Below are 13,868 nucleotides of genomic sequence, written 5' to 3'. Positions count from 1 at the left end.
CTTTCTGGCTCCATGTACTATCATGCACTTTTATGTAGCCATTTTTTAAAGTTTAGGCTTGTTTAACAACAACAACTTACAAATAGGTTCCGTTTATCCAATTCAACAGGAACTGAGAAGGATAAAGGGAAAAGTTTGTGATCTAAATGGAGACTAAACTTGATGTTAAATAAGATCTAACACAAAGAAACAAATTAATTTAAGCTGTACCATTTCAGAGAGTGAAAGATGATAGAACCCCACCTTAATAGAGTGTGTTGTGCAGTTTAAAAAAAAAAAGAAATGCTTGTCCAGATTGAGTAACAAAAGCACCAGCACTCTTGTTCCAAAGATTTACTAAAATGTGTTTATATGTCGATCTTGGGCACACAAAACGCATCGTCTGTTCCAGTTGCATAGCAGTGTCAGATAATGAATTTGTAGTTATGTTTTTGCATATATGATTCATGCAGGCTGTTCATGAACTTTGTACGAGAATGTTGTTTGTTTCCGAACAGATTATGCAGGATATATTTGAAAGCCTGTTTGTAGTTTGTATGTTGGCAAGTGTGTGCATCCGTGCGAGTTGTGCGTGTGTGCATATGCGTTTGTGCGATGGTCAGAGCCTGATATCAGTCTGGCAGCCGGCTGTAGTGTCAGATGCTTTGTTAGCGGGGCAGCCTCACTCCGCGACTGAACCACAGGAGGCTGGCTGGTGGAAAGATGAGCTAACAAGATGATTCAATTCCCTCCAAAGGGGTCAGCAAGCTGTTGCCATTATATTAAAATGCTTTGGGAAGCACATTTATGCCACTCATGCGTATCAAGAAGAGGGGAAGGGGACTAATTTAAAGGGAGGGGAGAGGAATCTGCAAGTTTTTTAGATTTTGGACACGACTTTTCTCGATGAAAGCTCACAAAACTACATTTGCTAGCTTTTTGTAGTGACTAAATTATTCTTTAAACACACTGAATTATTCTTTAACTACTTTTCTAGCAATTTTGTGTAGTACAGTATTACTCCTTTCTTCATCCTCACTTGCCTTACAGTGGCAGTACTATCCTTGGGATGTGTGTCGTCTTAATTGACTGGATGTAAGCGGTCTCTGATCTTCATTTTCCCACACTCAGTCATTTGACCCAGAAATAGGTTTAGTTTTCCTGTAGTCTTGCATTTTTGTCCCCAAATACTTCTAATCAGAGCCATTTTAATGAGTTATATGTGATGTTCACAGTTAGTATAATCTATTGATGCAACAGTACAAATGCATTATATTGCAAGTGTGACTTTAAATAGGAGTGAGAGCAAATCAATTATTTGCTACATTTTGAAGTATGTATATGCCACAACATAGAAGTTGAAACACAGTATTAAATTTTTTTTTTTAAATCCTTTTTTTAAGTCTTTCGAGGCATCTCCAAACATGCAGCCAATTAAGATAATTAGGACAATTAAGCCAGTGCACCACCTAAAGACCCTAACAGTTCTAAATCCCATAGAGAACAAGTAAGGACCTATGAAAGCACTCCTTGAATTTGTTACTTCCCTAGAATTACATTCTGAATAAAAAATTAACTATGAGAGGCAGAAGTAGGCAGGCGGAAGTTTACAAGAAAACTCCAGCACCGTCATTGCAACAACAGTGAATTTGCAAAATGGTGTAATGTGGGGGTTAACCTTTCTACATCCACACTGGCTTGGCAGTACTCTTCTTCTGCAGAGGTTTCCCCCAGGAAAAGTCTAAAACCAGGCCAAAACAACTAAATAACATGCCTGCTGCCAAAAGCCACACATTCAAAATCTCAAAACTCTAACATATTACTGGGTTAACTTAATTGTCAACTTTGTTAATTGCTGTGTTAATTGTGGAAACACAATTATTGGTTCCACCTGTGAAGTCTTTCTTTCACAAATCATCCAACGATCTGCTGACAACAGTCTCAAACAGAGTATTTTAGGGTCAGTTAATTACATCATTTCTATTAGGTGTACAAAAATTATAAAGCTTTCAATTAATCATAAATGTGAACAAGCTTTTCCTGTACAAAACACCTAAACACTTAGTCTCAGTATAACATGAAAGGAATGTGGCTTGGTATCTAAAATCTCTGGACAATTGAGCAAATTTGACAGATTAGGAAGAATTTTTCATGTTTTGTGTTATATCATATTCTGATTTTAGCTTGGAAAATAAATCTCGCTACTTTATGATAGGAATAATTGGCGGTGTTTCTTTACTTATTTCCAACTCAGATATTTTGACATATTCATGTTTCAAAGTGTGACATGAGCAGATGCCAATAGTTTTCACAATGTGAAACCAGGAAAGCGTATATTTTATCCATATTTTGGTAACCCAGTGGTGTAAAACTCTTATCTTTTTATAAGGCTCTGAACATGGATGTATTATATTAACATATAATATTAACACATTAACCTATAATACATCCATGGCTCTGACCCAGGCCAACCAGAGATAATACACGACATGGCGTCCCCGGCGACTATGTAAATTCTCGCGAGAACTGAAAACTTCATGTAGATTGTTAAAAAATGTATGTTATGCTTTCTGATTTTATAACGTGGACGATATATATTTGCTCACAAAAGTAAGACAGCACCACTGCCAGTGCCTTGTTTAGCTTCCCAAACATATGTATATGACTTATCTCTGACACTTTTCTGCATTGGGGAGAGAAATGTGGCTTCCGCATCCGTTAAGTGTTCGCGGGTCGAAACGAAAGGGTATTTTTATGTGAAATTGTAAACTTCTTTTTTCCACCCACGCGTTTTGAATAACGTATGGTTTGTAACTTTGTCGGATAAACCTTATCGTGGATTCACTTTCGTTGAAAGCAATACTTTTACGTTAATGTTGCTTATTTAATATTTTTTCAGAAGAAAAAAAAACCCACCAGCAAGCCACAAACACAACGACCATGTCACTTCTCTCAACGGTTCAACAAGCCATCAAGTCGTGCAAAGACGAACAAACCAGACTTAGTGATAGTATTCAGCTCCTCAGAGAATTATTACAGAGCTTGTAAGTATGGTTTGTCTGTGATCAGTTTTCACATTTTCGCTTGTATTTCGCTCTGATGCTTTTAATGTTACGGCCGATTGTGCAAGCTGAGAACTGTGTCTTAACTTTCAAATATCGTGTCTTCTGATGTTGCTAAATTTGGCATTTAAATTGGCACCTGGTGCCCTGTCGAGGCATCTGGCGCTGTGGCTTAGTTGGTTAAAGCGCCTGTCTAGTAAACAGGAGATCCTGGGTTCGAATCCCAGCAGTGCCTATTTTGAGAAGGATGTCTTTATTTTCTTTACTTTCGATATAAAATACAACGATGATTTTGTAGTTATCCAGCTTGCGTTGATGCACAAATTAGGTTGTTATCGCAAGCTAATTCAATTTACTGCTGTCTACAGCTGTTTTCTTAGTTTCCTGTGGTCATGTGAAGTTATTTTTCCCCCTCAGGACTCTGCATCCCAAAGCAGGCTTTGAGGAGTCAGAATTAGCAGATGATACTGTTGCAGGTAATTTGGGGAATGAAAAGAGTCTTATTTAATGGTTTTTTTTAATTTAAAAACACGAGTTTCAAAATTGTGATTATTAATGATAAATTAACTTCAGTATATTTTCTTATCACAGCTACTGGACAGAGAGCAAGGTTAGATTGTGGTTGTTTTAAGTTATGAAACTCTTGTGAAAGTTTGTCTTAACAACATGTTTATTTATAGATTTGAAAAAAGTTAAAAGGGGGGGTTTCTTAACTGCAATGGCATGTTTGCTTGCAGATGGAGATGCTTCAACAGGAGAAAAGGAAGATATGGAACTGCTTGAGCGAGCGCTGGAAAAAGCCCTTCAGGTCCGCCATGGCTCGGAGCCTGCTAAAAAAGACTCATCCGTGGATGTATTGCGTCCATCTACAGCATGCAAAGGCCGTCAAACAGCCATCAAATCAACCTCTAGACTTGCCAGCCTTGACAGAAAAGAGTCTAAAAAGTCTGGTTTGTCAGATTGCACCACACTGAGCTCAAGACCTTCAGCAAGCAGCAAACCTGTAAAGTCGAAAAACAGGAATGATAAAAACGTAACCCAGAACCAACCCTCCTACTCAGCTCGGGCTGTGCATCACCGGGCATCTGGGAAACTGCAGCAGGCTCTCTCAGCATCTGTGTCTCCTGATCAGATCACAGCCTCACCCTCTAAAAACAAAACAGTCAGAGGCAACATGCTGAGTGATGATGACCCAAGCAAGGCGGCATCTGTCTCCGTGCCTTTTTCGGACACAGATGGGTCTGAGGCGAGCAATTTGCTGCAACGGGACGGGTATGTTTTGCACAAGTGAAAATGATCACGCTTTGTCATTTGCAGTTGAAGGGAGTAAAAATATTTTTACCGCTGGCTTGGCTTCTTGGCAGGTTACCGACTGAACAAACAACAAAATGGAAATCTCTAAGGCGCAAGCAAAACAGGTTGCGTAAAAAACGATCTTTTGGTTGTATAAAAACTATTTTCAATTTCTTAGTTTGTGTCTGCGGATTAATTTTCCTTCCCTGCATTATCTGTAGGTTGCTGGAGAAAGTCATTGCCCTTCAAAGGAAACCTGTGACTGGGAGGTGTCACTTCATGGAGAGAATGAGAGCTACGGTATCCTTCCTTTTTTTTCTAGGGAAGCAAGTCAAAGTGGGCCATCTGGCATGAGACATGTTTTCCATGTTGTGTAATCTTGAGCCAGGAATTAGGAAATTAGCAGAAGCTTTCTCTTTTATTACTCTGACCCTTTTTCTCCACTCAGTGTGTCATCCTTGACCCTTTTACTGTGACCCCTCTAGTTTCCCAAGGATTGGCCATATGGTAGTCCAAACCAGACCCGAACTCTGCTTGACAGAGTCACTCACCAAGGGCTTGACCTTGTTTGGCGCTGCCAGGCAGAGGAGAATCTAGTCAAGCAGGCATCAGCAATGTCCACGGAGTTAGGTAAAAAGCCTGAACAGAGCTATACGTGCAAACATTCAAAATTAGGAGTAAAAGTTATGTACACTGATGACACACGTATGTGGGTGAGAGATGTGGTGTTCGTGGGAAAGAGTTGGCAGGAAGTGACTTTGTGAGAGTTGTTTAGATGGATAAATATATCGGTGTTTGGTCTTTTCTTTGCAAGAAAGATTCAGGATCCTGGACATTTGAGATTTTTCTGTATTTATTGCAGGCTTAGAGCAACTGCAAAACCATTGCCTATTGCTGAAGTAACAAGGTGTAGTTACACAGCACAGCTCCTATGTTCTCATTGTAAATCTGTTTTTGATGTACCTCCTATACAGGTTGCAAGCAGAATGATTCCTGTTTGACACTTGAAAGGTTGCAGCTGACAGCCGTGGAGCTCCAAAGCCTTGCCAATCAGGTGCAACTAGGTATGAATCTTAGTCGACCATACTAATACGATTACACAACATATACCCTCCTGATGCATAGCACATTGACGGAGAAATGGATTCGCATGTATGGGTATCACTCAGTCTGTACAATCAACAAGTGGTGCAAATTCGATTACTTTTCAGCAATACAGTTATTGAGATTGTCCACAAATTTTCCATTCACTTCTTCCAGATGATCCGATCACCTTCACGAAGGGGGATTTCTTTATGTCTACCAGCTAAAGTTCAAATGTAGCTCTAGTATGTCTGCCAACGCCTGTGTCAGAGAGAAGTTCCAGTCATTTCTGAGCCCACAAACCTCTGTCTGGTGTTGTGGACATTTGCAACCAGTCTGACATCTCACACCCAAGGCTCAGTTAGGATTTTATTACAGAGGTTTCATCATGCCAAGAGGAATTTATCATTTATTTATTTATTTATTCAAACAACGTTTAAAAAATGATTATGATGAGTGCAGTGTGCTAACGAGCTAATGCAGCCTCTCCATCTTGGCATGTGGAAAATGAAAACAGAGCCGCCGTGAAACCTTGCTGCTAGATCAGTACTTTCCTTGGCCTCATCAGATCCCCTCCCAGTGATGGTGGGGTTTTTAAGCCGTCTCTCCTGACGTGGCCCGGCAAAGACCCAGCTATTTAAAGCTGAGGCAACAGAGCAGGAAAACGTTTTGGGGTATGGTTGCTCACGCTCTAAATATAACCGTGTTTTCCGTCAGAGTGGAAAGCATGGAATCGATGGAGTCCAGAGGGAGGTTGTCTTTGCCCCTCTGGGTCAAACGGTGTGTGGGGAGATGGGAAAACATCAGCCCTGCCCCTGACCATAATCTATAGGGCAGAGGCAGAACTCCAAGAGTTAGAGAGGCTGCGGATCAGGGTGGAGCTGCTGCAACAAGAGATTTACCTCGAACAGGTAACAGCTGTGTTCATGAAGCACCTGGAGACATAAGTGTGAATCATATTCCTTATGGTGCTTATTAATATTGCAGTTTGTGTGGGGTTTTTTTTAAGACGTTTTTATTGGCACTATATAAATAATTGAAATAAATAATTTGCTGACAGTCTCCTCTGCTGTGTCTCAGGTTCTGTGGGACACTCTGTCCCCTCACTTTTCATCTTTAGTACCTGGACCTGGACGTCCCAATCCCACTTTGCTGCGAGACGTGTACTCCCTGCTGGGTGAGGGAGGGGAGCGTTTTCCTGCCATAGTTCTGGACTCTGAGCCTGAATGACCACTGAGCATGTTACACCGAGAGTCGCCAGTTTATAAGCATAGCAACAGGTATGCAGACACCTCTCTGTACACTCCAGTCCAGTGAAACAACGACAGATTCTTACACGGCCAATTAAACGAGAAACATCGTAAAGAGGAAAAGCATTCCTCCATGTTGATGTGTTCCTGGGAAACAAAGTGTGGGAGAGCAAATGGATGACTGTTTCTTCTTGTCAGCCCTGATTGGTGACTTTTTATATGATGGATCTAGTATCCTGTGGCCCTAAATGTTAAGAATCTATAATTAGTTGTGGATAAATGTGTACCTTATGTAGTATAAACTAAGTGAAACCAAGAATGGAAATTAATGGAATACATTTTTTTTTTTGCTTGATTCTGCTGTCATTGTATGCGGTTTTATTTGGCCTTTACTTTGCAGTTACTGTTTTTACATGAATTAGTGTAATATTCCAGAAATGATGAGCATGCGGCCGAATTGATCTGACTGAGTGCATATTTGTAATTCCAGTAAGACATCGCATAAACACTTTTTTTCTAAAGCTTTCTGGATAATTCTTAATCATTTTTTAATTGCTCATCTATGGCACACTACAGTCAATGCCAAAAATAATTTGTAATTTAAAAAAACAACCTGTAGTTACACTCTGTGCCGACAGGTGGCACTCAACAAGCAGAATAAGTGACCGCAGGGCACAATAAGGAGTGATTTGTGTTATTTTCTATAAGTGGCTGTTGTGCCAAAATCAACCAATGAGTTGTAAGTCAGATTCAAAACCCTGACCTAAGATTACTCCGAGATAAGAGACTAATTCTCACTAATACTAGCAAATACTGGGTACTGGTCAGTTTGCTGCCTGCACGTAGGTCTGCTTGTCTCTGGATTTAATTGACCACACGGACATCCTGTTTTATTCCTGTCTTTCCCTGAAAACGGAAAGCACAAGATGACTTCAAGCTGACTCTCTTTATGTTTTAGTTTCTTCCAAATCAGAATCTCTAAGGAGCTTGTTAGCCATGTGGACCTGCAACCTTCCCAGAGTGTTTCAGGTTTTCTTTTTTTTTTTTTTTTCCAGTGTCGAAAAAGAAGCAAAGAGAAGTCAGCCTATACTCCTACGGAGTATTTCTCCACATGTTTTTCATTTCCATCTTGAGTTTGTGTAATACATGCAGACATGTAATGCGTGTGAGAACATATGGGACCAATACTTTCTCTGATTTGAGATTCATGGTTTTGCCCGCCTCAGATGTGATGTGAGGGCGTGTGTGAGATGCAGGAGGGCCAAAAGGCTCATGCACACAGATGACGTGTGGATGGCAGGGGCTGTTCCAGACTGGGCGACAGGTGGCGCTGGGTTCACACAGCAGGACGTGGGTGTTTGAGCCTGCTGCACCAACCCTCTTGCACACACAAACAGTGAGACACGCACACCCAGAGTCGACTGAGTCACAAAGACGATGTGCTTGTGGGCCTGGCTCTGCGCACTGCAAGCTGGAAATGGCATGTTTCCCCGAGGAGAGGAAAAATAAGATTATAAAAGGGAGAGGACTATTTCAGTCCCAGGTTGTTTTGTCCAAAACAAGCGCACAACACTTCAAGATGACCGGTTCTGAGCTAAATGAGGAAAATGTTCGCACATGTTTGCACAAGCTGTGTCCCTCTATATGTTGAGGCAGCCGTGTTGTCTGGAAGAGGCTGTTAGCAGTGCGCTGCAGGCTTGCAGTCTGTCCATACGGTCTCAGATTAGTGTGTGAGAAGGGAGTATAGGATGAGACAGGAAAGCATCTTTGAGATCACGTCAACACTCCAGTGGAGCCTACGCAAGTCAGCCTTCCTGTGACCTGCATACATCAGCTGCTGCCTAGCTTTGGCTGTCACCAGCAGAGCTCCTCTGCTCCCACCGCCGTGGCCTGGCCCTGCCCAGGTTGCCTGTGTCTCACGCCTTTGTTGCATTTTTCTCACGCCTATTTTTGTCATATAAGGGACGATTCAAACACTTTTACTTTCCATGGAAGAAGCTTCATGGAAAGTATGTCTGTATGTCACGTACACATACTCTCACACAGATAAGTTTCCAAATAAATTCTTTCTTGTGCTCCACGTCTTTGTGCCTTTTTCATTTTATCTCTGTCCAATACCCCCTCATTAAGGGAGTCCAAGTACGAATCCACAGAAACCAAGGGGAGCTCAAAAGAATCCACTTCTCTCCTTCAAATGCCCGTTGCTTTTGAACATTTCTTTTCTCCCTAGCCCCCGCCCTACACAAACACATTCCTCACTTTCCCTCTTTTATTTCTCTTTGGCTCGTGTACATGTCTTTTGCTGGGTGAACTGCTCGTTAAGTCAGTGTTATTATTTGATTGCCACTACCAATCAGCCGGTCTAATCCAGCTTTCTAGCTTAACAACAGTTCTCCTATGCAGACAGAAGCATGTCTGTCATTTATAGTGGAACATTAGGTAACTGGCTTGCGTATGCCCCAAAAGCATTGAAGAAGAATAATTTGATGTATTTATAAAGACCAAAGCGGTTGCTAAGCTTTTTTCATGCTGATGTTTTATAGAGGCACAGAGATGCTTTTTTTAAACCTGTTATTAAAGACCACTGGTAATGGTGATGTTTCCCACACACTTCTCAGATCTTTTGATAACCTTGATATTTTGGACATTTAAGAGATTACCTTTTAGACTTGTTACTTTTTTGTTCAAATAGTCTCATATAACCTTAGAATAGCTGGCTGTTCAGATAAATCCACTCTAATTCTCATAAAGCCCCTTCCTGCCACGTTAAAGCCTGGAGATAGAAATGCCGTCAGATTTGTATTCACACCGATCCTCCTTTAATGTCGCTTTTTAAGTGCGGAGAGAAGATGAGATGGATGAGGAAAAGAGAGCTGTCTGGATTGATGTTATTTTCAGAGAACAATGAGTTGTGCATACTTGGGGATCAACCTACTACCAGGTTTGCTTTCATTCAGAAAGAACCGACTGAAAGAACTGGCATTCGCAGTGTGCGTGGGTGGGAAATAAGAGGAGGCTGCCTGTGTTTTCTGTCACGAGTGGGCATGGACATCCGTCTATTAACACTCTGATTGTAGCAGCTCTGTTTATACGATATATTATTTTTTTTCAGATGTTTACATGAACTGTGTATCTGTGTTTGATTTCTGTGTATTTCCCACCTGGTGTTAATCTGTAATCGCATATAGGAGGTTCCACTTTTCCTGTTGAGAAATAGATAAAGGTAACCAAGAATTCCCCTCTGTGCTCTGATCTCCATTCAGCAGTGGGGTTTTTTTATTTCCCACACGGGCGATTTTATTTCTTCGGAAAACAAAAAGAGATTCGATTGAAGTGCAATGACGGGGACAAGAGGGAAGAGGGAGCAGTAAAGTCTTCTCCCCTCCCCCTTCCTGTGCTTCCTCAGCCCCTCTTCTACCTTCTTCAGAGTTTGATGTCACTCACAATAACCAATCATAACCCTTGGACTTCCCAGTTTTTCATCCCTTGCTCCTCCCATTCCCTTGGTCCTTTATATATCTCCGTGACTACTATCTGCAGAGTGTACAATGTGCTGTCGAAGAGCCAGCAGGCAGTGTATAGAGAAACAGCCTGAGAAGAAAGGAGAGAGGGGGAAAGTGTGAGTGGATTTCAGTGCTGACTTACAATCCTTTACCTGGCATGTTCCAGCCATTATGACTCTAGTAATTTCCTCCGTCTCATCCAAATCTTTTCCTCCTCTTTCTCTCCTTTTCAGCCTCTCTTTATCTCCTTCTGTTTCTCCAGGCCAGAACTGACTACAATTAGGATCTTGTTGAACAACGGTGATCCGGTCGGGATCCACCAGCCCACACAGTTAGGATGGGCTGTACAACGGGCCATTTTGCTTGCCAACCACAGCCCCAGACCAACTCCGGGCAGGAGAGTCAGTCCCTGGAGGCTGGAGGTGCCAAAGTACCTGAAGTACTCTCCTCTCTGGAGCGTTTGTCCCAAGCTACAGGAGGCATGGAGAAGTCCTGGTACCGCTGCATTTTTCCCTTTGGAATAATCTCTTTGGTTATTGGGGTTGCAGGAACGGGGGTGACCTACACTTACAATGACCTGCCACAGACTAAAGTAGTATCGGTTGTGCTACTTGTTATGGGCCTTTTGCTGTTGCTGATGGCAACTGCTTGTTGGACTGTCCACAAGAAGAAGAGAAAGAAAAAGAACGAGGGAGGCTCATTCACCTCTGAGCAGTGTCCCCTTTGAAGAACATGGAGATAAGTTATAGGAACTCAACAACAGACACATGCCCAGGGCTGGGAGCTCAAGGTCCTGCTAAAACAGCCTCCACTTCACCTACTCCCAAAGCTAAATTCCCTCTATTCTTCATGACAGTTCGGCTCAGCTCATATAGGAGAAACATTTGGTTAGAAAATCAGAGGAAGTTGAAAGAAAGACAGAAAGGACATTGAAGATCTATGTAGTCTGGACTAGATTTTTGGATAGGCAAAGGTGAATAACAAATGTCTCTCTCTCTCTCACACACACACACACACACACACACACTATCAACAGACAGCAGGTGTTCTGTTTCAAAACAACCTCTAAGGACACACACACAAATATGCATTGCACACTTCTTGCATATTTACATGCATGGATTGGCACTTGCGGTCCTACAGTGGGAGCTTGTGCAGACACCTAACACACTATGCAGAGCTGCTATTGGAGTCGATGCTGGCGTCACTAGGCACGTCAGTCACAGCATTCCTCTTACCAGGACAGGTGACTCTCCAAGAGGCCAGAAATGGGCCAAAGACGGCAACCTGATACCCAGCCGAAACAGCAGGACACCCACGTCAGCGCCCAACGTCATTCACTCGTCCTGTGACACTGCAGCAATGTGTAGGGGGCTTTTTTTACGCAAGGGGAGAGTGGAACTTGAGTCCAGCAGGATCTTACTGGCATCTGTGTGGATGATGAGCTGGAGAGGACAGAGGATCTGCTGGGGAAGTGCAAGGTGCCTGTGTGTGCCCTGATCAAAGTTCGGGTAAACTGAGAGATTTTTTTTTTGGACTTAAATACAAAGGAACAAACGATTTGCACATATCGCCATGTCCTAGCAAGAAAACCTTTTCGTAAAGCAGCTTACTTTGAAAGGCTTATTGTAGCTTCAGCTCCACTTTACAAAAGCGTTGGGCACTTACTTTCTGATTGACTGATTGCCTTCCTGTCAATGTGCGAGCATTTACACCCAGCCTTCCGTGTATGTTGGGCACCTCAACTCCACACAGGGGAAGCCAGGATTATTGAAGGACACTGCCCGAGGGGACATGCCACTGCAGGGACACTTTGACTGATCCTGCTTGCCTATGGCCCCTCCCGCTTGGTGCCTTGAGCAAGCACTCATGGAAAAAAGCTCTGTCACATTCCCCAGTTTCCATCTGAACTTCTGAGAATTTACCCCCCTGCTCTTTCTCTCTTTACCCAACAGAGCTCTCCACATCTATCCCATCCACTTCATTCTACATCCCCATTATCTTACTTTATCACACTTATTTCCCCGTTGTGATATAGCTCAGGACGTGTGTATAGCCTTCTGACACTGAAGTTTAGACACACCTTTAAATGTGAGCTCCATAGTCCATCTAAATAGACTTTACTTTTCTTCGCAAAATAAATTTGATTAGTTTCTCTTTCACAATGAAAAGAATATTGGCTTAAAGTGAGCAGCAAATCCCTTTGCCAGTCTGAAAATAGGCTAACTCATAATTTTCTAATGAATACTGAATAATGTTCAGGCTCTGAATGACTCTGGGGTTTCCCCTTTCTACACGTTTTCTTTCACAGAGCGAGTGAATGTTGCTGCACTCACATCTGTGAATAGGGCCTTTCTGTTGGTGTATGATCTCATGGGATAAGATATACAATGCTGTTTTATTCTGTCTTAAACACTTCTTTATGTGACTGATTGTAACATGAGATGAAAGTGCAATGAAGTGCAATGTAAGGAAGGTGAAAGGAGTATACAGTGTCTCCACGTGAATGACTGCTAGCACTCCTGGATCCTCAAGCGCTATCATTGATCACAGTTGCATTGATCCTGACTCCAACTTAAGGGATGCTTGCTGAGAAGAACGTGTGCATATGTGCAGGGGCAGCACTTAACACACAATGCCAAAGACCACCTTGAAGACCAGCTTACCAATTGCAAGGCTGCATTTTCCTGCCTCTCTTCACAGACACCCAATGGGGCAGTCTTTTTTCCACGTTCTGCAGCTCATTGTGATTTAGATACTGGTTGTCAGCCAGAATCTTTTCATTTAAACTAGGGAATGGGGCGAAGGTTAATTGTGAGAGTCAAAAGCAGAACCTTGGAAGTCATTTCTTTGACTTTTATATAGGAGCAAGGAATTGCCCCTGCAGCTAGATTGTGATCAGCCATCCTGAACAGAACATCATGATTACGGGGATATGACGCATTACTGGAGATGGCAGAGAAAATGTCAGCTGAACTGGAGTGGGGTAAGTCCTCTCTGAACCTTTAAGCTCTGACAAAATCGAGAGCTAACATAGATCAGTCTGTATTTCCAAACATGCTTACTATAACTCGCATCAACCCCTAATGTCTTTGAGGGTAAACGTTAACAGAAATGCTGGAGAGGCATTTGTAAGTATGAGGCCCTGAAATGACATTACATTCAGTGATAACGCATCAGACTGTCTGCCTTTACTATTTGTCTGGAAGCTATCTTCAGATCTATTCACTTAGTGACAGTGGATTTCATGGGGCTTTAACACAAATGCAAAACTGAACCATTCTCAATATCTGTGTTAAATATTTTGCAATGTCATAACGCGTTAAGTGTTTAGGAAGGTTGACGGAGGAGATATTAATGAGAATAATCGCTTGCCTTTTGTTGGTGTTGTTGTGGAGCTGCTCAGTCAGAGGAAGAGAAAGAAAGAGCAAAAGTGGTGATATGTCATTTTATATCGGGGAAACAGTGCTCGCAAAATAACAAGACAAGTGAGGTACCTGCTCTTATATTCTTGCCATGGCTTGTGTATCAAAACAGTTTTCCCATGTGTAGTACACATTGACAATGTTTTGTTTGTATAGTTACACTTGCAAATTGTTAAGCTATATTGTGCCAGTAAAAAATCAATGGACGGTGACCAGATATTATTTGTTAGAGATGTGAAGTGATTTCCCTTCTGCCTTCTGAATTATTAAAGG

The 13,868-nt window shown here is 42.1% G+C and overlaps 1 protein-coding gene and 1 non-coding gene across 6 annotated transcripts; both read left to right on the top strand.

Moving 5' to 3' along the window:
* The first annotated feature begins 2,506 nt into the window (after positions 1 to 2,506).
* Positions 2,507 to 8,737, top strand: tedc2 (tubulin epsilon and delta complex 2). Of its 5 annotated transcripts, none has more exons than XM_075454679.1 (10): positions 2,507 to 2,589; positions 2,879 to 3,023; positions 3,459 to 3,517; positions 3,779 to 4,313; positions 4,406 to 4,459; positions 4,556 to 4,634; positions 4,820 to 4,964; positions 5,309 to 5,398; positions 6,135 to 6,328; positions 6,498 to 8,737. In XM_075454679.1, the coding sequence occupies exons 2-10, from the start codon at positions 2,920 to 2,922 to the stop codon at positions 6,645 to 6,647; spliced, it is 1,410 nt and encodes a 469-aa protein (XP_075310794.1). In that variant the 5' UTR covers positions 2,507 to 2,589; positions 2,879 to 2,919; the 3' UTR covers positions 6,648 to 8,737. The 5 variants fall into 5 exon arrangements, 3 of the variants coding, with proteins under 3 accessions (XP_075310794.1, XP_075310793.1, XP_075310792.1); XR_012768153.1 differs by lacking the exon at positions 2,507 to 2,589 and having other exon boundaries at positions 2,683 to 3,023; positions 6,498 to 6,697; positions 7,894 to 8,737; XR_012768152.1 differs by lacking the exon at positions 2,507 to 2,589 and having other exon boundaries at positions 2,683 to 3,023; positions 6,498 to 6,697; positions 7,723 to 8,737.
* On the top strand, positions 3,203 to 3,276 carry trnat-agu (transfer RNA threonine (anticodon AGU)). The gene has a single exon. It is a non-coding gene; the product is annotated as a tRNA-Thr (tRNA).
* Positions 8,738 to 13,868: the final 5,131 nt, after the last annotated feature.

Source organism: Odontesthes bonariensis, chromosome 21 (assembly GCF_027942865.1).
Source record: "Odontesthes bonariensis isolate fOdoBon6 chromosome 21, fOdoBon6.hap1, whole genome shotgun sequence".
NCBI classification, from domain to species: Eukaryota; Metazoa; Chordata; class Actinopteri; order Atheriniformes; family Atherinopsidae; genus Odontesthes; species Odontesthes bonariensis.
The sequence above is the reverse complement of the archived record's forward strand: the minus strand, read 5'-3'. Positions and strand labels throughout refer to the sequence as shown.

Coding starts and splice junctions, on each gene's coding strand:
- tedc2 (XM_075454679.1), top strand. CDS start 2,920: ATGTCACTTCTCTCAACGGTTCAACAAGCCATCAAGTCGTGCAAAGAC. Junction 4,314..4,405: donor AATTTGCTGCAACGGGACGG/GTATGTTTTGCA, acceptor GCTTCTTGGCAG/GTTACCGACTGAACAAACAA. Junction 4,635..4,819: donor TGGAGAGAATGAGAGCTACG/GTATCCTTCCTT, acceptor TGACCCCTCTAG/TTTCCCAAGGATTGGCCATA.